Genomic DNA, 27,995 nt, shown 5'->3' with positions numbered 1-27,995 from the left:
ATATGAAAGTAGATTACTGGATGCATCATGCAACTATTCAGGAATGATTACGATTTATTTTAATCAAACAAAAATTTATGACATTCGAGCCGCGAGATTTCATACCTACTGAAATTATATATTAGAGCCGCGATATTTCAGACAAAAATAGGACTTTTCCAGACTAGCCACCTATGTCTTCCCAAAACTCTTTCACAGCTTCAGCCATTCTTGTTCTCTCAGTCACATACACTCCTATGTTCAGCCCATGTTGCCCATCCACTCTCAGACCTTTTTCCCTATTGTCACGGTGTCACCTCTTAGGAAACCAACACCACGCGTCTTAGCCTCTTAGGTACTTAGACGAGTGACCAAACGAAACTCCGTCTGTGATATTCCAGATTTATTGACTCCTCCGCGGGAAAGGAAAGTTTTCGCTTATAAGTGCTTCTTTAACGACCAAATGATGACACGCATTCCACAAGAATCAAGAATATTCCACAATAATAAATCTTGAGAGTTGAGTGCACACTTTATTTATAAAAAAACGTATCGTAACAGCTTCTCGCTACCGTCTACCGGTATTTTCGAAATTTTAGTAATATTGGGTTGAGATTGACACGGAACGAATACCTAGAATCCAAATGCAGCTAACTAGAGAGCACAAAATTTTTGAAAGTGAGGAACCGTATTCGCGCATGTATCAAATATCACACGCAGGTAGGGAGTTCGAATTTTTGCACTGTTATTTAAATAGTCCGTGAGCTCTCTTAGTTCCGATTAATTGTCAGTTGCCCGATTCATTGAAGATATTGCAATTGCATTGCTATAAAGTCTACCTAGCCTTTTAATTTATATTGAAAATGATATTCCATTAAATGACTTTTTCGAGTTTTCTTTTCAGTGTTGAATTTGATGACTTTAAAAAAGTTTTATTTGACACTTCACCGTGGGACGAATGCGGCGTATTGAGATAAAAGTCCAGTTAATTGTGTCCCTTCTATTGCGCGACGCATTGATGTAGAAGTCTTGTAGAATCGTGTCGTGTCTTTTGTCTCGATTTTTTACCGCGCCGAATTTTGGCGGAAAAAGTGCCATTCCGCCGATGAGTGACTCGTGGAAATGAATTGTCTCCACCCATATTTGGGCACCCATAGCACCGAGCAAGAAGCTTTTTCAGCCTCATTCCAACCCGCAATGATGTACATTCTGTATCTGTCTTTATGACTCTAGTGCAACTGTCGAGCCCTAAGTGTATTCCATTTTATAAAGCAATGTTACTTGCGAAAAAGTATAATATATCTATAGGGAAAAGTGTTAATCTAAATAGTGTTACCATCCATGTCAATCTTGTAGCTACATCATAATCATTTCAACTTAAAAATTCGAGGGCAAACTATAACCTACTAATTCGTTGATTTTATATTTACCTCTGGCAAAATTGAGCTTGGCACATGCAAAGAAATAATTAGGACTTTGTTCAAATAGCGAGCCCTTTTTTCCCTTGCGTGGGTCATCCTGCAGTTTGGTGCCTCTTAAGGCCCGTTCACACTAGGGGCAACACACAAGAATCAAGTGCCTCAAAGCGCATGCAGAGGCGCTCTGCAGCCTCTGCATGCGCTTCTTGACCGATTGATTTGACGAGCTTGCGATTGACAGGGGCCATGCCTCATGCAACACAAGCGCGGCGCTTAGTAGATAGCTATTCAAGAATTGATATCACATGTATGCTTAAATCGCAAATTAACTAAGAATTTAAATTAAAATAAAATTTTAAATTAAATTAAAAATTTAAATCAAATTAAAAATCTAAATTCATTAATTAAAGAAATTCAATTCGTTCTATGGTTTCAATGTATTAATTTGTGACTTCTGATTTGTGATTCTAGATTCTACGAACTGACGATGAAGCTGGTCTCCGAAACGTTTTCTATAAAGATATGAATTTTTGTGGACTATTCTTTGCTTTTAAATTCTTAGTTAGTAAATAGCTGTCTGTGGTCTAGTAAGGTTGATTGTGTACGCTGGTCCGGCAGACCAAATGTCGACTAACACCACTCGTTTGGAGTCACTCTGTAGTAGAGCGCCTAATTGATCTGGGAGCGCTGCCGTAGCCCAAAAATTTGACTCTTAAATCAGCCCAAAAGCCAATGCCAACCCTCTACATGCAATAGCAATAGTCAGTCTAATACCTATGCAGCTGTTCTTACTTGCCTCATCTCGCCACACCAGCTTGAAACAAGCAATGCCTCATCCCACAAACTGATACTACAAACGGATTACGCCCAATAGCTCCTACACCAATGATTTAAGCCCATACCATCACTTCTTACAATGGTTAGGTTAGGTTAGGTTTGGTTAAACTTCTTCCGCAAGCTGGTACCGAAAGGAGGGGGAGCAGGGGGTAAGCGTGGAGGTTTAGCCTCCAGAAGAACGGACAGGCTGGAGAGGTAGCAGTGTGGCGCAGGGCGTTCTTTATCGAAAGTGGGGAAGGGGCTAGGCTGCATGGAATAGAAATATTTTGGGGTTTAGCGTGCGGGTTACGACCATTGTTTTAGCGGCTTGCAGGTCATTGGCTCGCTGGTTTACATCCATGAAGGAATTTAGTCCCTGTGGCTTTCAGCAAGTAAGCATGTTGGCTAATTTGCTCTGCAGCATGCTTGCGCACGGGGAGAAGTATGAAATTATGCTGGTATTGGGCAATGCTGGGTTATTTCAGTCGTCCCATTGACCTTTATAGAGAACACGAATGCCTATGGATTGTTCGGTCAAAGGAGTACAAAAATCGAAATGCAAATGATGTAAGTTACTTTTACATGACGTGTTTAGTTTATGTGATTGTAGCAACTCCTGACAATTTATGCATTACCGTTTAGCGATTTCAAAGGATGATATAATATCGGTATGAATATTGGAACTTTTTATTTAAGAATAGCCTTTATTTTTTATAAACTGTATCTTTTTGAATGTGCTAGTTCTCTAATGATGATGCCTATGCTAAATTCTCGTTTACAACTGGCATAGTGCGAAGAATGACGGACCGCCGCACACCCGAGAACAATGGCCCACAGCTCAAATTCGGTTACAGAAATCCTCATTGACGTCTAGGTGGCAACTGGTGTTCAAAGCGCGCCGTCTCAGACTACCGAGTACAAAAGTAGTGTGAACGGTTGTGCGCGGTGAGGCACTGCAGCAAACGACTCAAAGCGCATGTCGTTGCCACTAGTGTAAACGGGCTAAGACGGTAAATAGGCAACTAAGTATCAGTGCTCCTCTCAGTTCGTGCTTTGGGTGTCACTACTTGGAAAATGTGACCCGTTCATTTATATGAATGTGCATCATAAAGAGCTACGTTAATGATATTTTAGTTCATTAATTAGGAATAAATCGCGTTAAGGACGACGCCTATGGTAGATTTATGTCATAGTCGGGGAGCACGTTGTCGTATCGAGACGCCTTCTTCAGGAAGACGAAATCCTCGCCGCCATGTTTGATGAGACGATAGCCTTTGCTCTTAATTTCCTCAGAAATTTTGCGGTGTTCTTCGAAGTTTTTCCATTCCAAATAAATTGCCTGTTAAATTATAACTTTTTTATTATACGAGAATTTGAATTGAAATTTTCGGTTTGTACAAAAGTCCATATTGAAAAATTATTGTTGTATAAATCATCTAATTTTTTATTTCAATAATAGATGCAGTTCGTGAACATTCAATTTTCATTGAAGACGATAGTTTTAAATCTCAGTCATTGAGTTATGGTATTAATAGTTGATAATTTAAATGAAATACATAAACGTTATACTATCTAATCCATATAAATATTTTAATACGCCATTCATGCACTAGATTTATAATATAGGAGCTAAACGAAATCAAATAGTTACAACAAACTTCACCATCATATATTTGCGTTAGCGATTGAGAACATTTGGAGGACCTTTAATTAAAACTGCATTGGTATTTACACGCGTTGTCTCACTTGAATATCGAACTGGAATTTACACATGCGCTGTTTCGCCTGAATATCGAATTGGAATTTACACACCCGTTGTCTCACCGGAAAATCGCATTGCAATTTACACACACATTGTCTCACCGCAATATCGATTTGGAATTTTCACACTCGCTGTCTCACCTGATTTTCGAACTGGAATTTACACACGCGTTGACTCACCTCAATATCGAACTGGAATTTACACATGCGCTGTTTCACCTGAATACCGAATTGGAATTTACACACTCGTTGTCTCACCTTAATATCGAACTAGAATTTACACACGCGGTGTCTCACCTGAATATCAAATTCGTCGAAATCAAAGTTTCTTAAGATGTCCATCTCAGCGCCTTCAACGTCTAGAACCAACAGGTCGACCCTCGTCATGTTCAGGGCAGCGAGCAGCGAACAAAGGGGAATGCACTGCACTTTCCTGAAGATGCCTCTCATTAAACTCGGCTGAGAGAAGAATAAAAAAAATTGTTTTATTTGCACAGCGAGCCGCATTTTAGAAAAAAACTAAGCGCATTAAGCGTAATTCAAAAGCGGTTCGCAAACTGCATGGGTTGCTGGTAAAATCTTTGAATATTATTAGTTTCTCTTGTGTATATGCAAATTATGGGTCGAAAAGTTATAAGATTTAATACATCACAATATTTTGACCTAATTCAGATGATGAATGCAGTTTTGCGTGATGCGATGTAATTAAATGATGCTCGTGTACATATTGGAACTGAAAACGTCGCTGACCATGACATATTCTCTTTAAGAGTATAGTGAACCCAACTTCCAGCCAATTTATCCACAGCAAATAAGAACCCCAATTATGATTAGCTTATTCTTTCGTATAATTACAATTTGTATTAAAACACCGATCAATTACAGGACGTTTCTGGAATAAATACAATTACAGTTCCCTGTCAAATCTTTAAGCATGGCCGGCGTAATACCATCTTTGATTAAGTAGCGCTATACCAAAGCACTTGAGCGTCAGTAACATTGACTCCAAGGAGTATAACATAAGCAACATCGATACAAGTAAGTTTTTTACATTGGCTCCCCATTTTCATTGGATAATTTATCGCGTCACTCGCGATACTCATTGCGTCTACTCAGGTGATGCTCAGCCTACTCAGGTGGTACCTAGCCTCCTGAGGTCGTACCTAGCATCCTGATTTAGTACCTAGCCTCCTGAGGTCGTACCTAGCCTCCTGATTTAGTACCCAGCCTCCTGAGGTCGTACCTAGCCTACTGAAGTCGTGCCTAGCCTACTGAAGTCGTATCTAGCCTCCTGAGGTCGTACCTAGCCTCCTGAGGTCGTACCTAGCCTCCTGAGGTCGTACCTAGCATCCTGATTTAGTACACAGCCTCCTGAGGTCGTACCCAGCCTACTGAGGTCGTACCTAGCCTACTGAAGTCGTACCTAGCCTACTGAAGTCGTATCTAGCCTACTGAAGTCGTACCTAGCCTACTGAGGTCGTACCTAGCCTACTGAGGTCGTACCTAGCCTACTGAGGTCGTACCTAGCCTACTTAGGTTGTACCTAGCCTACTGAAGTCGTACCTAGCCTACTGAAGTCGTACCTAGCCTGCTGAAGTCGTACCTAGCCTACTGAAGTCGTACCTAGCCGACTGAGGTCGAACTCAGCCTACGGAGTTGACACTCAACCTACTTATATCAGTTATATGGGTAGTACCCAGTCTATTCAGTTGGTACTTAGCCCACTGCGGTGGTTACCAAGCCTACTTATATTGTACTCAGTCTACTCAGGAGGTTACTTAGCTAACTTAGATTGTACTCAGTCTACTCAGGAGGTTACTTAGCTAACTTAGATTGTACTCAGCCAACTCAGGTGGTTGGTACTTTTACCTGTCCTGCTCGGTATCTCTGTAGCTTGCTCATGGCTCGGTGCTTGAAGCCGGAATCCTCTATCGTAGCTGCAGATATGTGACTTGATTTACCAGCAAAAAGTTCCTGGAAATTGGAAGATGAGGATTAGTGGTAATATTGATGTTTAGCGGCTGCTCATGATAAAATTTTACGAAGGTATTCAATCAACAGTGAAAATGTTTTTTTGCCTCATATAGGTAATCAAATATTTTCTTGCAAAATTATAAAGTTTTCTTGAGCCAATTGAACTTTATGAAATTATTTGGGGGCTACATTGAATAATTATCAAGTAGAAATTATTTATGCGACATATCTTGCGTACATAATTAATCAGAGCAGGTGATCTTTGATTGTGTGAGTGGAATTTGGAATAAGTAGATGAAATGTAAAATAAGGACACGAAATTGTTGTTAGGGAGAAAGCAGACAACCCATTTTATGGAATAGATTCTTAATGATTCTCAGGGCGCGCTGGAAATGGATGATAATTTAAATATCCCATTATTATGTGCAATTCCAATAGGACACGCAAGTGTGAGCGACATTTAGACTAATTGTCCCTCACTATTTGGGATCTCGAGGAAGAGTCTTCGGTCAGTTGTGAAATGTTTCTTGGAAGACGTCCTATGAAGAGCCGTAAAATTTCTCTAAACGAAGCCCCTACTAGAATTTCCATTATTCAGGATAAAATAATACGAGAGTAGGCCGAAAATTAATTGATTTAGACTGTGTATAAACTCATATTACGCACAAAACTTGGTTTTCTTAAGGGAATAATGAGCTTCGCTTTGCATTTTACGCATCGCGAACTTAGTGGACGCTTGAAAATTCCCTGCTTGCAGTCTGATGCGTATTTTGACATTAAAAAAAATCTCCATAAAATCGCAATGCTTCATGGTGGAAATCTACTGATCTAAATGCTTCACATGTGAGAACTAAAATTCCACTCACTTGAGTAGGGTATTTATGCGGAGACAAGCAGACGTTCGCAAGCCATGCCTTGCGATGCTTGTTGACGAGCTGGTCGAATGACGGCTTCTCGACCTCGACCAGCAGGCCCGTCCACCCGTGATTCTTCTCGAGCTCCAAAGTATTGGACATCGTCTCTCCATCCAACGCTCCTGCTTCCACGAACACTCCTCTTCTCTGGATATATAATTTTTTGTTGAGATTGTCGTTTGAGTTTGCTATCAAATGACTGTACCCCTAGAGCAGCATCAGAGACAGATATATAGAAACTGAAGAAACTTATATTTTGATAACAGAATCTATGCGTATCACATTTGAAGGCAAAAAGCAAACAAGCAAATCTGCACAGCTCATTCTTGCCTTAAAATGATGTATTTATCATCTGCAAATGTACCAGGCGCAATAATTTAATTCAATGGAGTTTTTGAAGTTCATACCACGTTCTTGAAGATGAGCTCTGTAGCCTCGTGGTAAAATCGTTCGCTATCCAGGATCCGCTGCAGCGCCTTGTTGCGCCTCCCCAAAAGGTTGTACGGCAAAGAGGAAGGTGGAATCAGGAGCTGTAATATAAATAAAATGTGTCTCAAATTGTTACACATGGAATTTATATTTAAGTCAACTGGTCGAGGAAGGAATACAAGATAATGCAAGAGCAATTTCTGTCGCAGGTAAAATGAATGATAGAATCAAAAAGTGATTCTATGAATGTATAGGTAATCAGCCAATAACCGGACATTGAGATCGAATTCTTAATTTTCAATTAGATTTAAGACTTATAACATGATTGATGGCAACTTAGGCCATCAATCAGCTGTTTTTAGGCCAACTGGCAGAGCTGGTGGATTATGCCGCACGCAATGTGTTGATCAATTTCATGATTTATTGTTATTCTATTCACATAATCTCAGGTTTGTATTCTAGATCTAGTTATTATGACTATGATCTAGTTAGTGACATATTTAATGCAGAAACCTTAAGTTTATCTTTCAAATATAACCCGAAGTAGATTATATTACCAAAAAAATACATATCGAGCAACAAGAGAAATTCAATTGAATTCATATTTCTGTCTCTCTAAAGACAATCAGGAAATAAAATTAAAAATTTTAATTTCACTTATAGAAAATAGAATGTTTTCATTCCGTGTTTAATTTGCTAACTTATATTCTCCTTTCGCTTCATTGCTTCACTAAGGGTTGGCTTCATTATCAAATTAATTACAACACGGCCTCACTTGTTCTCTAATGTAGCGCAGTAACTCCGGATGGTTGTAGCGTATTGGTCCCTGCAATGACAGTCGCAGAAACTCTGCAAATAATCGTATTAAGTAGTAATAGCATGCACTTTAAAAGTAATTACTCTGTCAAAATTTATAACTAATCTCAAAGTCTCTCATTCCTAGCGTCTATATATAGCGCTAGTGCTTTCCGTTTATATTCGCATTCGAATTTAGTATCGGCAAACACATTCACATTTTATCCACTCTCAATTGGCGTGTTCTATGTTGAAATTGGATGTCCACCCTCCCGCTGATCCGATAATTTTTGTCATATTATTTCCCATATTTATGCACTGAAGCACTGAAATCTATAAAAAAAACTCTCATTGGCTGATTGAGAATCAAAACTAACAAATTGTATATGTAAAAATTACTTTCCGGTCTTTTGCAAAACCTGCATCCAATGAAACATGCTCGCCTGAGTGACACAAATGTTTATATTCCCGATCCTTCAAGTTAGAGGTTTTTATCTATCAGCAACTTGCCCTAGCAATCATTTCAGTATTATCCACCGACCTGAAGTATGTGCAGACCCCACGACGTACAACACCCAAGTGATGACGACAGCCAACAGAACTGCCGCTGCTGTCACCACCAGCGCCCCGCGACAGGCGCTCGCTCCGATTTGCCATTTTACCGCCACCGCTGCAGGGTGCGATTTGAAAAGATCAAAACTCAAGCTTGGAATATAAATTTTATGGTATATTTACAATTCAGTTAACCAATTTATGTGCAAAATAATCTCAAATGATTATTCATTTATCCTAAGTGGTTTTGATGAGAAGTTTCGGGTCAAAACAATGTGTATTTTTCATGTTATATGATAGACATTATTATTACTGTGAATGGTTTAGTGAGAACATTATCGATCGCATTGACAAGGCAATTGGAACCGACTATTTTGAAACGAATAGAAATTGTTAGATACATTTTGGATAATATAGATTTTTCCACAGCTTAACTGTACAATGGACGATTTCGTCCGTTCATCATAAATTCTATATTAGCTATCCGGACATATCTTAGCTTTTTGCTTCTTACCTGCGAAATTCTGCGTGACGATGTAAAATTCATTAATTTCCCTGGAAATGTATAGGCTGACATGTAATTGTTTGTTCAACGTAAGGCTAATGTTTTTATATAATAATCAGTAATTCACGATTTCGTGTAAACTAAATTTCAAGATACATCACAATATGAAATATAAATCATGTAAATTTTGATACAATTATTTTTACTTGCAAGAAGCTATAAAATATATTAATATCACACCAAATGGATCATATAGGCATGTACAACTCGTAGTCTCTACCTCCACGGATGATGATACTATAAAAATATATTAATATCACACCAAATGGATAATATAGGCATGTACAACTCGAAGTTTCAACCTCCACGGATGATGAAACTATAGAAATGTATTAATATCACACCAAATGGATTATAGTGGCATGTACAACTCGTAGTCTCTACCTCCACGGATGATGAAACTATAGAAATGTATTAATATCACACCAAATGGATTATAGTGGCATGTACAACTCGTAGCCTCAACCTCCACGGATGCACTGCCAACGCGTAGCCAGATGTAGTTTTTCTGGTCCGGACGCGGAGGAAAAGTGCGCTTAAATTTTTCTTCCTCTTGTAGAGAGGATCCAATATAATATTGTATTACTCATTACTAAGATGAATAATACATATCAAACTTTTATTGAGTTTTATTGCAACAACCTCTGCCATGGTGTTAAAATAATTGTACAAAAATTTAAATTTTTAATTTTTTGAAATTTTAAATTATTTTTTATTAATTAAAACCAATAACCAATTCTGATAATTGAATTCGGGATAAAACTACTAGAAACATAATTTCTGAAAACTTCTTTTGCATTTTCACTTATTTTGTTGCCATCGCTTTGGAAAATCTACGCTCATCAATTAACGTACGTTAAAATTGTGTTTCGTTTAAGTTTTAAAACGCCACAATAGCGTTCAACAATTTAGTTAAATTATTAATATAACTTTTCAATAATTCTTCTTCATCGAATTCTTCGGTCTAAGAAGTAGGCATTACATTGTAAAACCCTGCTTCTAGAGTTCTGAGTGTTTCATTCATTTAATAAGGGTTTTTTAATACCTGCAGTTCCAATCGAGGTTATATACCGACTTTAATATGTTTTATTGTTTGATACTGAAATTCTTTCTAAAAAATGTAGGATATTGCCTTGATTGGGTATAGACAATCTATTGTTTGATATTATCAGGATGAAAAGCCTGATGTCTAATAATAATTTAATTTAGACGTCTAATAATAAATGTCTAATAATAATTTAATTTAGACATCTAATAATAATGTCTAATAATAATTTATTTTGCTGCATACTGGATCACGGGTGATTATGAGAAGCATACGTCAGTCCTGCGTCGTTAATTATCTTTAGGATCGAATAACCAATCCTTTCATTGCTCTAGAAGAAGTTGCATGGTTCCCCTTGTTGTCCAATCTATACCTCTACAAAATTCAACCGACATAAAAGAATGGAGAATGCTTGTAATTAATTTTGATTGAGCCGAAACGAATTTAGAAGGGTGTTATTCAACAAAACTATTTTCTCGAATAATACTTCTTACTTTCCCTAGTATCTGAATATATCTTTTATATTTTATTGCTTTCATGTTGACCCTTCAATTGCATAAAACCGAATTATATACATTTTCCTGCCTCAAGTAAACGCCTTCTTTTGATCTTCAATTCCTATTTTGGCGATTAACTCAGTAAGAAGCAACGTCTTTTGCAAACACTATTAGTAATCACGGCCTTTTGTTAGGAACAGGGCCTTGTGGCGCAATGGATAACGCGTCCGCCTACGGAGCGGAAGATTCCAGGTTCGATCCCTGGCAAGGTCGTAGTAGATTTTTGACAAGTCAACTTGTTAAAATGAACAAGATTAAAGAAGTGAGTTGGGAGGTTTGATTCACAGTTACAAGGTGAAAATTCTGGTTGATATTAGAGAAGTGGCCAGGCCCAGGTTGCCGAGATGAGTTGGATTGGAGCCGTGATACAGCAAACTGAGCATAATTTCGGGGATGTCTGGAATCGGTGATATAGTGAAGATGCCCCAACCTTCTTTGTTGACATCCCGATATTGTCATAATATTGGAATAACTAATGAACAATAAATTTTTAATATTGATTTCAGAATCCTGATCTTGTTTGGTTTCCCCAACGATGGCGCGTGAGCACAGCAAAATTGAAGCAGTTAGTTGCGTGTTTGACCCCGCAACGAGCTGCGAATTTTCACCGATGTTAAAAATTCGGCGACAGGTCCTACGGCTTAATGAACGCTAAAACTACTATTAAAATTATTTATTATTATTAATATGATTACACTAGTGGATTGACAGTCATCATATCTAATATGCAATGCTCTCCACATTTATTGGGTAAAACGCGTAATTTTCTTCGTGTTTGAAATAATTGGCAATTTACCAGCCATTGAACTCACATCCAAAGATTTAAATTCGCCATCAGGAGAACTTGAACCTCAGGACGAAGCTGCCACCTGAGAACAACTCACAGAACCATAATGAAAAAAAAACACTGGAAATTTTTTTATTAAATTAACTCCAGTTATATAATCTTGGTTTTTTCAATTAAGGGAGATGTAAAGTACGAAATGGTTGAACTTATTAATGTGATTCACACATATACTAATGACGTATATGTGTGAATCCCAATTATCTCAGACCAATCGAAGAATAACTTTATTTTTATTTACTGAATTATGAAATTCAGATGTTGTAAATAAATGGTTTCATCTATTCTAACGAAAAATCGGATTATCTTTAATCATCGCATGAAATACGATAAAGAAGCTTATGTTAAAAGATCCGATGAAGCAAGAGGGATCTTCTTTCACAAATTCTTTAACGGCGTTATGGGAACCTATAAATTTATTATGAAGCACTAAATGATGAAGCGATAGTTTCAAAAAAAGCAGCCACGTCTGGTTGAGCCACGTCTGGTTCAGCCGCGTCTGGTTGAGCCACGTCTGGTTGAGCCACGTCTGGTTGAGCCACGTCTGGTTCAGCCACATCTGGTTGAGCCACGTCTGGTTGAGCCACGTCTGGTTCAGCCATGTCTGGTTGAGCCACGTCTGGTTCAGCCACATCTGGTTCAGCCACGTCTGGTTGAGCCACGTCTGGTTGAGCCACGTCTGGTTGAGCCACGTCTGGTTCAGCCACGTCTGGTTCAGCCACGTCTGGCCCCACGTCTCAAAAGCAGCCACAAAAAAGACGTTTGTAAGTGAAAAAAAATCTTTGTGATCGTCAGTGCTCAGTGAAAATATGGTGAATTTTCATGGCGTTCTTTCTTTGCTTCTAAAATCTTAGTTGTAGTATAACGCAAACATTTTAAAGTCTAAAATTTGTAAAATGACTAATATTCATTAAAAAACATCAGGTTTGACTCACTAAAGAAATAATTCATGTGACCTTGAACTTGATCACCCAACTGAACTTGAAGACTCTGCCCGCGGCTTCATTATTTTTCGAAACTTAGGAATGGTCTAAAATATTACAGCTGGATTGCCACCTGAAAAGTTTCAGTCGACGTGGCAAGAATTGCGGTGGAAATTGATTTTCCTTGGTCGAGACCTACCGCCGCTTGAGGATTTTTTCGTGCGCTATGAGGAACAAAAATTTTAGAGCCTTTAAATTTTGCACTGGGCGATGGTGAGCTCCTGTGTACAATTGCCGCCTCAGCAAGTATCAACCTTAGAGAAAATAATATCTTTTTCAAAATATTTTTGTTTGCTTTCAGACGTCCTATTTTGTAAAATAAAGTTCCTTACTGAGAATTTTTTGACTTATCTCTTTAGCTTAATGGTCATCATCTTATGAATTAATGTTCGTTCAGCTATTAATTTTTACATCACATTTGCATTACGATGAAACTAACGTAATTAGCTGTTACCCAATGTGTCAAGGCGAGTGCCTTATAATGCTCATCCAGCCTTCCCACGATGCATTGTATTTCTTCAATTATTATGCTTTTGCAGTGCATTTTGATTGAGTTGGAATTTTTAACTATTATTTTAAATATTTTTCATAAGTTTGGTTATACACAACTTGAGAAACTTCACTCGCGTCCAAAACGCCCCTGAATAACAGTTTTCTTTGCACGCGCGAACCATAGTTTTCTCTGAATGGAAACCGGTAACCCGGTCTTCCTGCAACCTGTATCATCATAAGCTCAAATATTCGGAACGTGAATTTATACCCGTTATGGCAGAGTATAATTATTGAAATGGAACTCGATAAATAAATTCTCGAACTATTATGGACATAAATTTTCTATTGCCGCACAATTGTGCAAAGAAAATGTGTTTTTTTTTGCATCATCTAATGATGAAAACAAATCCGGTAAATATTTTAATACATTGACCCGAACCCTAAGTACAACAAAAAATTATATTTTTATGATGAAATGCAAAGTTTGATTCGACGTTATTCCCATGAGTCCTGAATGTTGGCTCCATGAAGCTGAAGCAAATAGCCAATCGAAGAAAATATTTTTATTCCAGAATCCTGAATGCGCTCAACTACAATTGGATGCCAAAATCGATTTGTATTTTCCTATTTTGGCAATTAGGCTCGAATATGAAAGCTTCTTATGTCCTCCTAACTCGAAAAGAACCTAAGATTACTCGAGCCGGGAAGTGGACGCGAAGTTGTTAAGAGGTTTAGGGATTTTTGGTAGCAATTGTTCATAAAAGAAAAGATGTAATCGGACATGAAGAGCCGCTGGACGATGGGAAAACTCGCACATGTTCAAGGTGCGACCGATACTAACTACCAGCGACGTATCGGAGGACATGAAACTGTGCGCTGCTGCAGACACTGCGTGAAGACTGTTGCTGCAGACACTGCGTGAAGACTGCTACTGCAGACACTGCGTACACATGACTGCTACTGCAGACACTGTCACCACCTGACTGCTACTGCAGACACTGCGTACACCTGACTGCTACTGCAGACACTGCGTACACCCTGTCTCTTATACACATCTAGATGTGTATAAGAGACAGGCCGTGCACCACTCACCTATGAAGGACGAGGTGTTGGTCAGGCCGTGCACCACTCACCTATGAAGGACGAGGTGTTGGTCAGGCCGTGCACCACTCACCTATGAAGGAGGAGGTGTTGGTCAGACCGTGCATGTACTGTATGTGCCACACTGTACGCTTGGCAGTTTTACCGCCGTTGGACTGCTGCTGGTGGACCTCCAGTCTGCTCATGGTGTAGCCCTCGCACTGAGTGCTGTCCCTCCGGTAGATGCGGAACTGCGCATGCGATTACGATTGTGAAAACAATAGCGATTGAAAAAAAGTTAATGAGAACGCTGTAAGTTGAAACGAGCTTTATTTCCCCCGCTGAAAGTGAAAGAAATGAGAAGTGATCTCACATAAATGTGTATCAAATACTAGATTGAGAAGGTGCCTTAAAAAACATTTTTAATTCGAAAGATTAAGGTCACACACATTACAGCAGAAGCTCTACAAATTTTGTCATTTTGTGACTAACGCTTCCATAAAGATTCGCTGCATCTTCTTTATGTAGAACTATCACATTTCTACATAAGTTTAAATTTATATCCAGCTGTGCAGAAATTGAGCAAGAGATTGCCTCTTCATGAGCTGATATGCTTAAACAAGTTTTTAAATTGACGCTAAAATAGCGATTAAATGTAGTTCTTAAATAAAGTTTTTTCACGAAAATAAAAATTTGAGAGCCTGACACAACTAATATTTCATGACATATGCTCAGCACCAAAATTTAGTTAATATACGAAACCCAACTGATTTGTCAAAAATTAAATGGTTTTTCGTCGGGTTCATGATAGAATAAAAAATGGGCTTGGAACGAAACCACACAAATAAAGATTCGGTGAACGTGCTTCACCGTGTGAACGTGTCTTTAGCTATTTCCATTTTAGCTACTCAACCATTTTTGTTAACATGAGAAAATTTTTCAGCTAATTGGAGTAATTATTTTCTTAATAATCAAGAATAGAAGCTTTCTATGATAGTCCTTAAGATTAAGTTAAAATTAAAACATTTTTGCAGGAAAATTTGCTATCGTGTACCGTAAAATAGTAAAGAGTGTCTTAGATAATTCAAGTGCAGACACTGAAGGCTGACATGGTGCAGTATTCACAGTGTTTCGGGGCGTAGTCACGATGCACGATGAAGCTTTGAAATTTCACGCAAATAAAAGTTTGCCCCAAAACCAATACATTGAGATTGCAACCTTTCATTATTATGAGTATGATATCAAGAAGAAATTGTTTTTTGAAAATAAATTGAAACCCAAGATCGCCGTCAGCTCAAAATGACAAGATTATAAATATTTTGAACTGACCGCGCCGCACTCGAGGCTCGTGTTGTCGAAGTGCGGCCAGTAGGGGCAGCACGAGGCACAAGCCAAAGGATCTCCTCTGCCTGCGTCACCGCCTTCGTCCCCAGACTTGCTCGTCTGCTCCTTCGCGTGCCGGCGCCGCTGACTCAGCGAGGATAAAATGCGCGAGGTCTTCGATGCTCGTTTACTTTCTGCCCAGCCAGAAGCAGTTCATTTTGTAACCGGCCTTCGGTTTTTATGGGCCCAAAGCTCGAGTCTCGCCACAGTATAATTTGCCCTTTATAAAATAGTCTTAATTACCTTTTAGCTGACAAAAATTGAACGAGGCAGCTTAGGAAAATTGACATCAACATGTATAATAATTTATTTTTAAGTACCCCACCAAGACAGTTGTCATGCCAAAGGCAGTTGCACATGAATACATCAGATAGTACTATACTAAATCAGTGATAAGATCTTAGATGAGTACCGGTATGTCTTGTCGTGGACTGACCAGCCTTGGAGAGCAAAGCGGGGCAGCGGGCGAGCAGCACGACGACACGCACGTCGTGCTGCCACACGCAGCGCCACACGTTCACCGTGTCCTCTGCTGCCAGCGACTGTACCAGGTAGAACAACTGCCGCTTCTGACCTGCCGTCGCCTGCAACAAAGTGGCAGTTGAAGCAAGCAAACCATTTAATATTACTCATCAAAAATATTCGACAAGCAAACACACACTGATGCTGTATAACGCTCCTAAAACAAACGTTTATGTAACTCGACTTCGCAATCCGGGGTAGACAAAATGCCACGATTCCAGTCTTTAAAAGCGTAAATATGAACAATAACAGGGAACAAATCGTACAGAAACTTGACAGCTTGTGTCTACAATTCATCGCTACAAAATAATGGGATAACACGAAAAATGCACGATCATACAGTTAATCAAAATAATCAATACTTCTGATGGATAAGCGTTTGATTCTACTTGATATTTCTAATCTCAAAAATGAAGAACGTGAGAGAAGAGACATGCGCTCACGGTGACATGAGATGCGTTGATGTAGCCAGTCTTGTTGTCAGAGGTAGGCTGGAGCCGCACTCGGTTGTCAGGGTAGGGGCATGGCAGATCAGCGGTCGTGATGTCGCTCACAGTGCCGCGCTCGTTGAAGAACACCGCGTTACTTTTGGCCACGCCAATACCACTGAACTTGATGGGCAGTTCAGCGCTCAAAAGCTCGTTCTGAAGCACGCGTGCCTGCCAAACATTGCTAACATTAAACAACCAACCTTCACGTACAAGCATCTACACGTTAATAATGTGCCTAAATGATAAGAAAATATTTATTCACTAATATATTAACAGGAAACGAATTGATATACGATAAACGCATGACATAAAAACTCAAAGATTGCACGACCTTTAATTAATTATTGAAGATTTAAATACAACTTTGAAGATGCCGTTTCATCACGCACCCTGGGATCACGCGTAGCATAGATACGGGACAAAATTGATGAATTTTGTGACTTGTTTTGTGGTGCGGAGGTTGCAGAAGCAGCGGCGGCCACAGAACTTGGTTTTGAGGAAGCATCTGTAGGATTAGGATGTACAGCGCCGCTCGGAGACTCATGGCCAGAAGGCAGATCTTCAGAAATTTTCTTGTCGTTACTCGAGTGATTATGAGTAACATTGCGGGCATAAACCACGTTTAGATCAGTTGTATTTCCCTGGTCTGTGGCTGGTACAGAAGACGCAGAAGCTAGAGTAACAGTAACAGACTGGGAAGATGCAGGCACTGGATATACTGACGCCGAATTGCGAGATTCAGCACATGATGGGTCAGGGGAAGCTGAGCTTACAACCGAAACATTTAGCTTGCTTAATCGGCTTGACGAAAGCGAAATGACTGCCATGTTAGTATCGCAAGCAGTCACATTGCCTGGGATATCAACAGAAGATACACTCAGAGGAATGGCAGTAAAGTTATTATGATTAATGGTCACGATATTAGAGTGCACTGACGCCTTACGTTCCTGATGCCCGTCAGCGTGAGACGCGTTGGCAGCAGAAGATGATGTGATATCATTTAGTGATTCAGACGATCGCACTGGAGCGTTCAAGCTGTAGTGCGAGTTTCCCATCATGGGACTAGACTTGGTCGAGTCCACGGAGCTGGACAACGGGTTCGTCACAACAGGTTCAGGTTTGTTGAGTCGATGAGACACCACTGATAAGCTCGAGTTATTAGGCTTGCTGTCAACACTCGACCAGTTATTGGACTTCGTCACGGGTTGCTGGGGTTGCAAGAGCTGAACGCATTGTGAAGAACTGCGGTGCACGAGCGCTGACGTCGTGCCAGTCACTGCCCCTGAGAGTGCCCTGTACTGTTGCTGCTGTTGTTGTTGTTGCAGCTGCTGCTGTTGTTGTTGTTGGTGGTGGTGTTGCTGCTGCTGCTGATGATGATGTAGTTGCTGCTGTTGTTTTTGCTGATGTAGCTGTTGTTGTTGTTGTTGCTGCTGAAGACAATCTTGATGGTCTAACAGTTTCTGCAGTTGGTCCTGGTTGTAGACAAGACACTTGCTCTGCGTGGTTGCTATTTGTTGTTGTGGTTGAGGTGAGTACGCCAACACGTTTTGGTAGATAGGCTCAGCTTCTTCCTCAGCACTCACGGCTCGACTGTTGCTGAACAACCATAAATGTTTACATTTAGTACCAATAAGACCGGTAATAAAAAGCATCATTACTGTACCAACATTTCGATGAACAGATTCGATAATTAATTCAGACAATTTGAATTTTATTTCGGAAAAAAACACGAAATAAATGACAAATAAACCTAACTAAACATAATAATCACTGTACGTGAGCACCTAATTTTAGAAAAAGGGCCAAGGGATGGAGAACAAATATTGAGTGTAGCGAATAATATAATGAGTGGACGAACCGAGCGGTGTGCTGGAGGCGATAAACAGCAGGGGTCGGCGAGAGGCAGTCGGTAGACCCTGAGTCGTTGAGGGCGCCGAGGGAGGAGAACGAGTGCAAGAACTCGCTCGTGTTGTTGCCTTCAACACAAATACTCGTCACAAACACCCGACCGCTAACTATATTTCTCCTCAAATAAATTAAATCACAGACTATGCCACTTTGCCAGGCTGCCTGCAATAATCATGTAGGCTGAGTTGAACTACCCTGCGTTTCTGGAGAGAATTCGGTCACATACCAAGTTGAGGAAAAATTATCTACACTCTCGTCGATAAATGACCAAACACAAATGTTTCCTTCAAGTACTAGAAAAAAGACGAACAGAAACGAAAGATAAATTTTATGATGACTATGAGAATATTAATGAACCTAAAAACATAATTTACAGGAAAACCGAAGTAATTGTTCGAGAATCTCCCCGGTTGTGCACTAAGCGCACAGTGAAGTCAAGTGAGTTGGATGAAGCGACCACTCACCAGCCATGTGATTGCGTAAGCTCAGCACAACGTCATCGAGATCACAAAGATTCTCGTACGTGCGTGACAGCCCGCGTCCTGCATGAACAAATAAAACTTCATTTACAACACGGCTGATGGAAATACAAATAAGATTTAAAGAAAAATTACTGGTGCAGGTGACGCAAATAAGATCAATTTGAAGATGTACCTATGAACCAGTCTTTCTCGGAATTTTGAAAATTAAAGGCGCAAACCGAAGTTGTAGAATTCATCCTCCACTGTCACTCTGTCATGATCTTATACATATATTTGTCAGAGTTTGTGTGTTTGAAGCCTGGCACCACAAATATATAGGGGCTGTTGAAGCGCGTATCCAGGATACTTATTTTTAAAGGATATCACCTGGGCCTGAACATTTATTTTTAGCGGGCGAATACAGACCCCAAAAAACTAATAGGAAAATAGAGGAAGTGTATAATCTAAAAATGTAAGTGAGAACACTAAATTCTGTGTCTAGGCCAGAAATTTTCTTTCAAATGCATTTGTTCTAATTTACGAGCGATGCATTAGGTGGTGATATCAATGAGATACTAGACAGACGTTTGTCAGGGAAATCCATCTGATATGGCAACAGCGCAACGTCATTATAGCTAATTACTAGCCGCAGGTCTCCGCTGTTGTTAATTGTCTCTTCAGAACTCGTGGGGGGTGGTCGGCGCTCTGATAGTCTTCCGCCTTCGGTAAGTCAGACTTGCGATTCCTGTTAGTTTACCTGCCTTGAGCAGCATTGTCCATATCTGCAGTTAGACGGTCACAGTGAACTACGGTCAAATACTTAGTCTCTGGCTCTGGAGTTACCTTGTTACCTTGCCTGCTTCACGGAGCCTTGCCTGCTTCAAGGAGCCTTGCCTGCTTCACGGAGCCTTGCCTGCTTCACGGAGCCTTGCCTGCTTCACGGAGCCTTACCTGCTTCACGGAGCCCTACCTGCATCTGGGCCTTCATTTAGATTACCAATTATTAAGTATATGTCTAAGAGTCTGTCGCGTTTCTATCACCTCCCTTGGCAAGGTTTGGTTGGGTTCGAGTGGCTGTGAACCCAATTGGCTGGACTAACTCAGGGACCGTAATTTGGGATCTCCCAAGCTTCACTTGGATCACTGGAGTGAGTCCTGATTCCTTTACAACGTTATAGTCACACGCATTATAAAGAAGCCTCAAACCGGGCAACTTACGGGGCATGCACCCTGGGGATTTTAAGTAACTGTACATGCAAACAATTCATCAAATGCTTAACGATATTTCATCAAGTCTACAACACTTCTCATATATCTCATGCAGAGTAGAATGAGACGTGACATTCAATGCATTTTCAAATCATTCCAGAAAACGACATCCAAATTAATCGTAAATAACAACTAACATCAAGAAATACCGAACTATTCCTAACGTACGTGCAGCTCACGAGTATTGTGACATTCGTGTGGATAGCGAGCGGGATGCTGTACCATTGCTGACTATGTACTATCGCGGAGAAAACTTGAATAGAAATGATGATCGAGTTCATCTATGTCCAATTTATCAGTGATTTATCAATAAAAAAAGAGGTTAATTAAGTGTCGAAAAAAAAAATTAATTAAAGTCAAGATAATGTACAGTCACAATCAATTTAGACACACTTAATCCGTACGATATGTGAATCGTAGGTTGGGTTGTTATTTAGATCCAAATTGAACAAGACTCTAGCTTTAAATATTCCGATGTACGCATCATAAATTGGATTAAAGAACGCAACTAAAGACACGAAAAGGTATGAACTCGTCCAGCAGAACAGGGCTAATTGTCTCCGTACTCAGATATTTGCAGAAATTCAACTAACTCAAAAAGTGAATTATGCCGAAGCACCATGGTCACAATTTCCACTGAATTCTCAATGTTTAAACAGTGTATGAAGATTAAATCACGAACATTATCTTTACTTCACTTGAAGAGCGTTTTCAGAACTTCTATTGTCTGATAGAATACCAAACGAATCAATTGAAATTTTCATTGCTGGTAACTCTTTTCTAAAGTCCAATATTGAAGATCACAGCCAAAATTTTTAAAGATAATGTTTTTTAGTTATGAAAAAGTTTGGAGGTAAGAAAACAATGGCTGGTAATCGATAAAAATCCACGAAAACCAAAAAATAAATTCGGTAGCATAAGACGTTGATAGACATGGTAACAATAGTAATAAACAGAGACACGAACTATAAAGCGACTTTACGCAGCTGCTGCCACGAAAATTTCAGCCACTCAAGTGGAAAAGGCTGATTAGAAATGTTAACTCCAGAGCTTACTCAACAACCATAAATAAATGACATGTTAATGCTGGCTACGTGCAACAAAAAAATATCCGTCATCTTGCATAGCCCCATGTGCATCGCAGGAGCGACAAACTAACACCCACTTGCTGCAGGTGGCTGCTGAGAGGCGGAGCTCAGGTGCGACCAGCTGCCTCCCAGGGCCTCGCTCATGCCCTGCACAGCACGCGTCATTTGAGACATTTTATACTTCACACCTTAGCAGTGGAAGGTACGATATTATGCAGCTTAATTATTGAAACAATAGTGCGCAGGTAATCATTTACAGCTCTAATAGGTAGACGGGGCCTTAATTTGTAATGAGAGGAAAAATCTCTTACAAAATGAGGCTGAGGAACTGATGCAGCCGCGGCCGCCGCCACAAGATCAGGACTGCTGGAGCTGGTGCTCTTCGAGTAGCCAGCAAGACGCTGTTCCTGCGGCAGGTGTAGGCGCACAGCGGGGTAAGGGGGCGGTGGTCTGTACTGCAGCTCTGCCACCTCCTCCCTGTACAGCCCTCTCCTTCCCACCTGCTGGACACGACACTAATACAATGATTCTACATTTGACATACACGCAGCTCAGAGTTAAGGCCTGATCTCACGCATTAGTCTAGGAGGCTTACAATAAACTATTCTGATAATTAAATTAAATAGAAAATGTTAATTCATCGTCGTCCTGAAAATACTTAAGAAAGAAGTGGTACATTAGTACATGCGTCGATTACAGGTTTGAAATTCTGTGCGAAAGAACGTTGCCATTATTCGTAACAGAACACACAAAGCTTGGGCGATGCGACATTTAGAGAGAGTAAATTTATTTATTTAGAAAGTTGAAAGAGAGGACGAGAATGGCACCACCGACCTCGAGCGCTGCAGCGGTCTGCAGGTCGGGCGTGCTGTAGGTGCTGTGCAGGGAGAAGGGCATCCGTGTCCCCACACCACCACCATCCCCGCCACCCACCACCGCCGCTCGAATACTGACGGCGCGACACACGCTGTGGTAGTCGGGGGCTTGGCGGTATTCCGGCAAGAGGGCGCGGCGAAAGCTTAGGTTGAACTCAGGCTCAGCAGAAGGCAGATTTGGATTAGAGTTGTACAAGAGATAGTGATGCTGCTGCTGCAAGTGCAACGACGACAGGTCGCCGGGAGGCGGTCTCGTGTGGTAAGGCACGTCCATGGCATGCAGGAGATCCGGCGGGCGGTACAGGGACGGGTTAGAGGCATCGAGGCGCTTCAGCTGCGACGCGCTCTCATCGCGGCTTGAGTTGAGCGAGGCTGCGCTGAAGACAGCGCGTGTTGCACTTGGGTTGCCAATGTATTGACTTCCAGAAGCAACAGGGTTCATGGTCGTATCCGTGGCGGTACTGACGACAGAGTATCGTGAGTCATAGTAGTCTTGCATGGATGCGGCACCAGCGCTGGAATTAGCTCGGCTAGCGTATAGCTGCTGCTGCTGCTGCTGTGCGTTAACACGGCTCTCCTGCAGCAGGTGATGGTCTTGATGAGCTGCCATTGCCCGGGGGCTCGCCATGTAATGCAGCGTCTGCAACCTGCAATGTTGCTCGAGCTGGCGCTCAGCGTGGCGCCCAGATTGATGGTAGCTCAGTTGATCAGGATCCAACAGTTGAGGAGGAACTGTAGCTGACATAACAGACTGCTGCAGGTCGGGAATAGTCAGGCCTCGAACAGAAACTTTTCCTTCCCCGCCAGCTTTGTCCATCTCCCCACTCAGCCCTCCTCCTTCGCTGCCACTCGCAGCCTCCTCAAGTGAGCGCTCCAGCAGCTCTTGGTTGCGTTTGAAGAACGTGTGCTGCCCATGAGAAGGCGGGGGGAACATTATTAATTAATCATAGCCGGTGATTCAACACCAGACTTTCACAATAACTTATTGCGCGCAAAATCAGTCAACTGGCATGCCTAAAATAACTTAGCCACCCATTAAAAAAGTTTTACAGTAGTGCAGTTGTTTTCCTATTTATCGTCGTGGCGTAAGTCTAATTGAGCTGAACATATGGGTTGAACTAATGGGCAAAAATGCGATGCGTCAGCCCCTTGTCTAAGAATGAACACAACAGTCAGAGCGTCATCGCCCATGATGTCATTAGTCTCTCTTACGTCACCTTCTGTGACGTCACATGAAGGGTTTCAGCATATATAAGCTATTCGAGCTGATCGCCAGGCTGCTTCTGCAGTCATTCGCAGCTAACTCTAGACGCGCCAACTACGTCCACCCTCTCGACTCCGGCATTCAACACGTAATGTCGTAAACTCCATCTCATCCCAAGTGCATTTATTCTGTAAACCTATCTATAGTAATTTATAATAAGTACACGGCTCGTTATTTATTCCTTTCCATGTCAGCTTAAAGTCATTCGGAGAAAAAACAACTGTGGTCCTCAGAAGATTATATTAACCAAATAATTTATCAGATCATCAAACAATAATATCAGTTCGCCAACGAAAAAACTGGCAAAATGACACAACACAATCTTGTGAACAGGTCAGCGTTTTAAGATACTCAAAGAAGCTGGTTATGCGAACTTGAGAGTAGTGATGTCAAAGAAATTAGCGAGGATCACTGACGCGTGAAAATGAATCAATGAGCGAGACGACTGTAGTCTGCAAGACACCAACCTGCTTGACGCACATCTTCCAGATGTACTTGGCTGCATCAGGCTCATCGAAGGTGAACTGGAACGTGCGACTGCTCTTAGGGCACTCGATGGCGAACGCCCGCTTCAGGTTCACCAGGTTGCTGATGTCGTTCCACCTGCAAGCCAAAACTTTAACCTCTGAACAGTACTGGAAACTTACGTACTGTGGCCGCGTTCCAGTAAGTACCATCGCGTACAACTAATACTATATATTAGGAGCTAACATGCACGATTAGTTGTATATTCACCAACATTATTCACCAATTTTTATCTTAATACGTAAAGGTGCCGTTTAGATCTAACGGTTGGAAGCTAGAATAATGTAAGAAGGGCGTATCGACAGTTGCAAATCGTAGCACAACGATGTTTTGGCAGCAAACAATCATCGTTCGTAAGTGAAACACTGCCTACTTCATATCGTACATGATCAGGGAAAGGCTCGCGCATCGCTTGGACGGCGCACCACTGCTCTATTGCTGCATTGCATACCAAGAAGCGTGACGCACATTTGATTTTATAACGATTCTTGGATTTCAAGTTGCCCATGCAATCGCCATAATATCTACGTATAGTCTGTATTTATATACTATTTGATATTCAAATAGCTACAAAGCTTTTTGAAGGTAGTTGCATTAGATAAAGGTGAACATCATGGCATTAATATCATGCGTGGTAGAGTATATTCGTATATTGAGAGTAATACACTTATTACGAGAATAATTGTCCGGCAAGTTGCACAGAGAATTGATCACCAGTCATTTACGATAATAACTTAAGTCTAAGAAGGAGTTGATACTCGTGATAATATATATTATCAGTAAATAACAGGAGAAACTTGAAACAATGAACTTTGGAGGTAGACTTGGAATAATTGTTTGAAAAATGAAATAAAGCGCAAGAGCTCGCGTGCACCTGAGGGTGGTGACGGAGTGGCCTGACGCAGGGCGCACTGTGACTCCCACGAGGGACGCCCCCAGGTACACCTCGCTGCCACGCTCGTCACGAGCCATGAACGTCTCCTGCCCGTACCTGAACACGAGTACAGCGTGAACTTAGCGATACAAATGTCAAAGCAATTTGCAATGATTAGATTCATGAGATTTGTTTGACACGATTTACAAAATCTGCCTATCTACAATAGATATCAAGGTATATTAGGATTATATCATTAGAGATTAACTAAATTAAATTTTATTTCAGAATTATTTCATTTTAATGTCCATGGAATTACAACGAAAATACCCACCAGTCACTCTCCTTCAAGCAGCATCAAAGACAAAAATTATTAGGTTACGATTGGTCGCATAATAATAATATTTAGATTTAAACAGTTATATAAAACTATTTATCTAGCTCATAGAACGACTGAGAACATTTTTTGCGCGATAGTAAACTCAGATATAAAATTCAGACACGACACAATCCATTCAGCTCACGCTAAAATCATGCAGCAATTGTTAAACTAATTTATCTCCTAAGAAGCAGAGAATTCACACAAAGAATAATTAGTTGCAACTAGAAATGCGTCCCGTAATAGATTACAGGTGGCTCGGTGTAGCCCGGGATTGTTAAGAACTGTTATTTTGGAATCCTGTCATCATAAATCCCGTCATTCCCACTGTGCTCATTTCCGTGAATAATTATGGAGGTTATGTCTTCTAATTAAATGAAGACCCCTTCAAACGCACATTTTAGTACATTGGCTAGTACTCCTATTTTCCTTCTTTCAAGTTACTACATTTATCATTACCAATTGCAATATTTTAGCATCAGTTTTAGAGCCAATCCTCTCCTTTTCTCCCACAAAAATGAAATTTCCTTATCTGGAAATATCTTGGAAACGCGCATCGCCAGAAATAATGGAGGCATCAGACTTCAAACACATACAGACACATACACGAAAAAATTGACAAATATACTACTACACAAGATAAAACTTGTTAGTCTAATCATGATAGGAATGAAGCAGGGGCTTTCAACAGACCCTTCCAGCCGCTGCGCCTCGAGGATATAGTAGGTCTCAGCCAGAGACTGTGCGAGGCCCCTGAGGGAAGCATACTGCCACACGGCGAGCTCGAGCAGCACCGTGACCTCAGGCTCACTCAGACTAGGCAGTTTAGGCAGCACTACGAAGTCTTTCAGATATTCAGGAGTGTGGCGGTCTTGCTGGTGGTCACCTAACTCTGCTTGCAGGCTGTAGGAGGCCAGTAACACGGCCTGCTCGTAGTTGCAGCGCAACTTACCGTCCAGCACGTCTTGTTTTACCTGCACATATGAAATTAAGTGTATTCATTACCTTGCGTAATACCTTACTTCACCTAATGGTCAGAACTACGATTTGCAGCGTTGGATTACAACATGGTATGTACGAAGCTGTTTCGATTGTGCTTGAAAGTTGTTGTTCAGTTTTATTTACACAATAGATCGTTTCTATTGAAAGCCAGCAACTGAAGTGCTGAGGGGACGTTAGCGGCATTCAAAGTAGATGAAAAAGATTAATTAATGCACCCACAAAGAAAATGCGTCTAGACTGCTTGCAACTTCAGTAAAAATGATATCACATCGTATCCTAAGGGAATGCAAAACGACTGCTCTACAAGTTATTCATAGTTTTTTGTAAAAGGAACTCAAAAAAAAGTAACCTGCATGAAGAAGTGTGAGCGCGTAGTATCATCATGAAGTAGGCCCACGTCATGTATGTAGTAGAGCACCGAGAGAGTGAGGGCGGGACTCTGGGCAAATTTATCAAGCTGTTTCTTGAGAGGACGGTCCAGTTCCACCCACCGAACTTTGGGGTAAGGCCTCTTGGACATGTAACGTAGCCCAAAGAACTCAGGCTGCAAATGTACGAGTTCATTATTTAATTAGCTAATATTAGTGTACATTAAAATATAAAGCAATAACTCTCCACATACTTAGTGATAACATTTCCATTGTGTTCAAGAGTTATGTACCTTGTTGGAAATGATGTACAAATAATATAGATTAAAATATTAATAAAACCTAAGTTCTAAACTAAATTCTAAAATAATTGATCCTGCTAGTGATAGGAATGGGTTTTTGTTGTGCATACTTTATACGAGTACCTAACAGAGATTTCAAGTCAAAAAATTTCTGCATATTCTTCTGATACACACCCATCATCTAGACAGAGAAATATTTGTCAATCATCATGGTTGACTAGAGTACCATCAAAACAATTAAAATTTTTGGCACTGATAACACTACTCACAATTTTAAAAACATTATGGTTTATAACCCTAACAGCTGATACTTAACCTAAACCAAACTTCATAGATGAAGCACATTTGTAAATTTTTAAAGCCATTTCTTACTTTTACTTCCACGTCAACACTAAAATCCAGTAATGGCTCACCTGCCCAAGGCCAATCCTCTGAGCAACATTGTGAAGGCAGTGCTGACCAGTGGAGTCAGCAGAGAGTGTGCACTCAAGTGTGCTGCTATCCAGCAACTCAACACACACGACCAGCACAGAACGAGATACAACATTGTAGTGACGAGTCTTTGTGAACGGTAACTTGAAAGGCATTTTAGAATGTCTTGTCTAGAATAAGTGAAACTTAATATTATGCTCTTTTATTGCTGTCATATTTTGATTATCTGCAATTTCCTTATAGCTGCCAATCTGAAATTGGGAACAAGAGATGTTGAATATTCAGTCTGATAGACTTAGTTAATTCTTATAATTTTGTTTCTACATCTTGAAACTACTGTCTATTGAAATTTGAGGTAAAGTGAACTTCGATATAAAGTCAGAGATTAAGTTGCCAGCATACATACTTAACTTAAGAGTGTTCAAAGTTAGACAATTCCTAATGATATCATATATAAAAGTTTACAAAGTATGAAAAATTATTTAAAGTAAGTATCTACAACTTATATCAGTCAACCTGAAATATTGAGCAGATATTAAAAAATTATTTCTTCCTAATTGAATGAGGAAGAAGTGTCTTCACAGCTGCTGTGGGGGCCATGCAGATTGCTGACGCGTCTGCAGTCCTCTCCTCCCACTCCTCCAATGT

The 27,995-nt window shown here is 40.5% G+C and overlaps 2 protein-coding genes and 1 non-coding gene across 4 annotated transcripts; 1 reads left to right on the top strand and 2 right to left on the bottom strand.

The window, feature by feature from the left end:
- Positions 1 to 3,165: 3,165 nt before the first annotated feature.
- On the bottom strand, positions 3,166 to 13,358 carry LOC108672814. The gene is made up of 12 exons (XM_047884399.1): positions 13,350 to 13,358; positions 12,117 to 12,385; positions 11,656 to 11,674; positions 9,506 to 9,522; positions 9,153 to 9,193; positions 8,628 to 8,756; positions 8,067 to 8,140; positions 7,270 to 7,392; positions 6,815 to 7,009; positions 5,844 to 5,948; positions 4,272 to 4,433; positions 3,166 to 3,552 (listed from the first exon to the last, which is right to left on the bottom strand). Exons 1-12 carry the CDS (start codon positions 13,356 to 13,358, stop codon positions 3,385 to 3,387), a joined length of 1,311 nt encoding a protein of 436 aa, XP_047740355.1. The 3' UTR covers positions 3,166 to 3,384.
- Positions 10,946 to 11,018, top strand: Trnar-acg. The gene has a single exon. It is a non-coding gene; the product is annotated as a tRNA-Arg (tRNA).
- An 845-nt stretch (positions 13,359 to 14,203) lies between the features above and the next one.
- On the bottom strand, positions 14,204 to 27,598 carry LOC108672852. Of its 2 annotated transcripts, none has more exons than XM_047884396.1 (15): positions 27,329 to 27,598; positions 26,595 to 26,789; positions 25,937 to 26,217; positions 24,865 to 24,981; positions 23,933 to 24,068; positions 22,161 to 23,108; positions 21,638 to 21,829; positions 21,404 to 21,473; positions 18,973 to 19,050; positions 18,459 to 18,576; positions 16,990 to 18,196; positions 16,553 to 16,768; positions 16,024 to 16,171; positions 15,534 to 15,721; positions 14,204 to 14,455 (listed from the first exon to the last, which is right to left on the bottom strand). In XM_047884396.1, exons 1-15 carry the CDS (start codon positions 27,500 to 27,502, stop codon positions 14,279 to 14,281), a joined length of 4,245 nt encoding a protein of 1,414 aa, XP_047740352.1. In that variant the 5' UTR covers positions 27,503 to 27,598; the 3' UTR covers positions 14,204 to 14,278. The 2 variants fall into 2 exon arrangements, with proteins under 2 accessions (XP_047740352.1, XP_018016094.1); XM_018160605.2 differs by having other exon boundaries at positions 21,638 to 21,826.
- Between the last annotated feature and the right edge of the window lie 397 nt (positions 27,599 to 27,995).

This window comes from Hyalella azteca, unplaced genomic scaffold (genome assembly GCF_000764305.2).
Source record: "Hyalella azteca isolate HAZT.00-mixed unplaced genomic scaffold, Hazt_2.0.2 contig15387, whole genome shotgun sequence".
Taxonomy (NCBI): Eukaryota; Metazoa; Arthropoda; class Malacostraca; order Amphipoda; family Hyalellidae; genus Hyalella; species Hyalella azteca.
The sequence above is the reverse complement of the archived record's forward strand: the minus strand, read 5'-3'. Positions and strand labels throughout refer to the sequence as shown.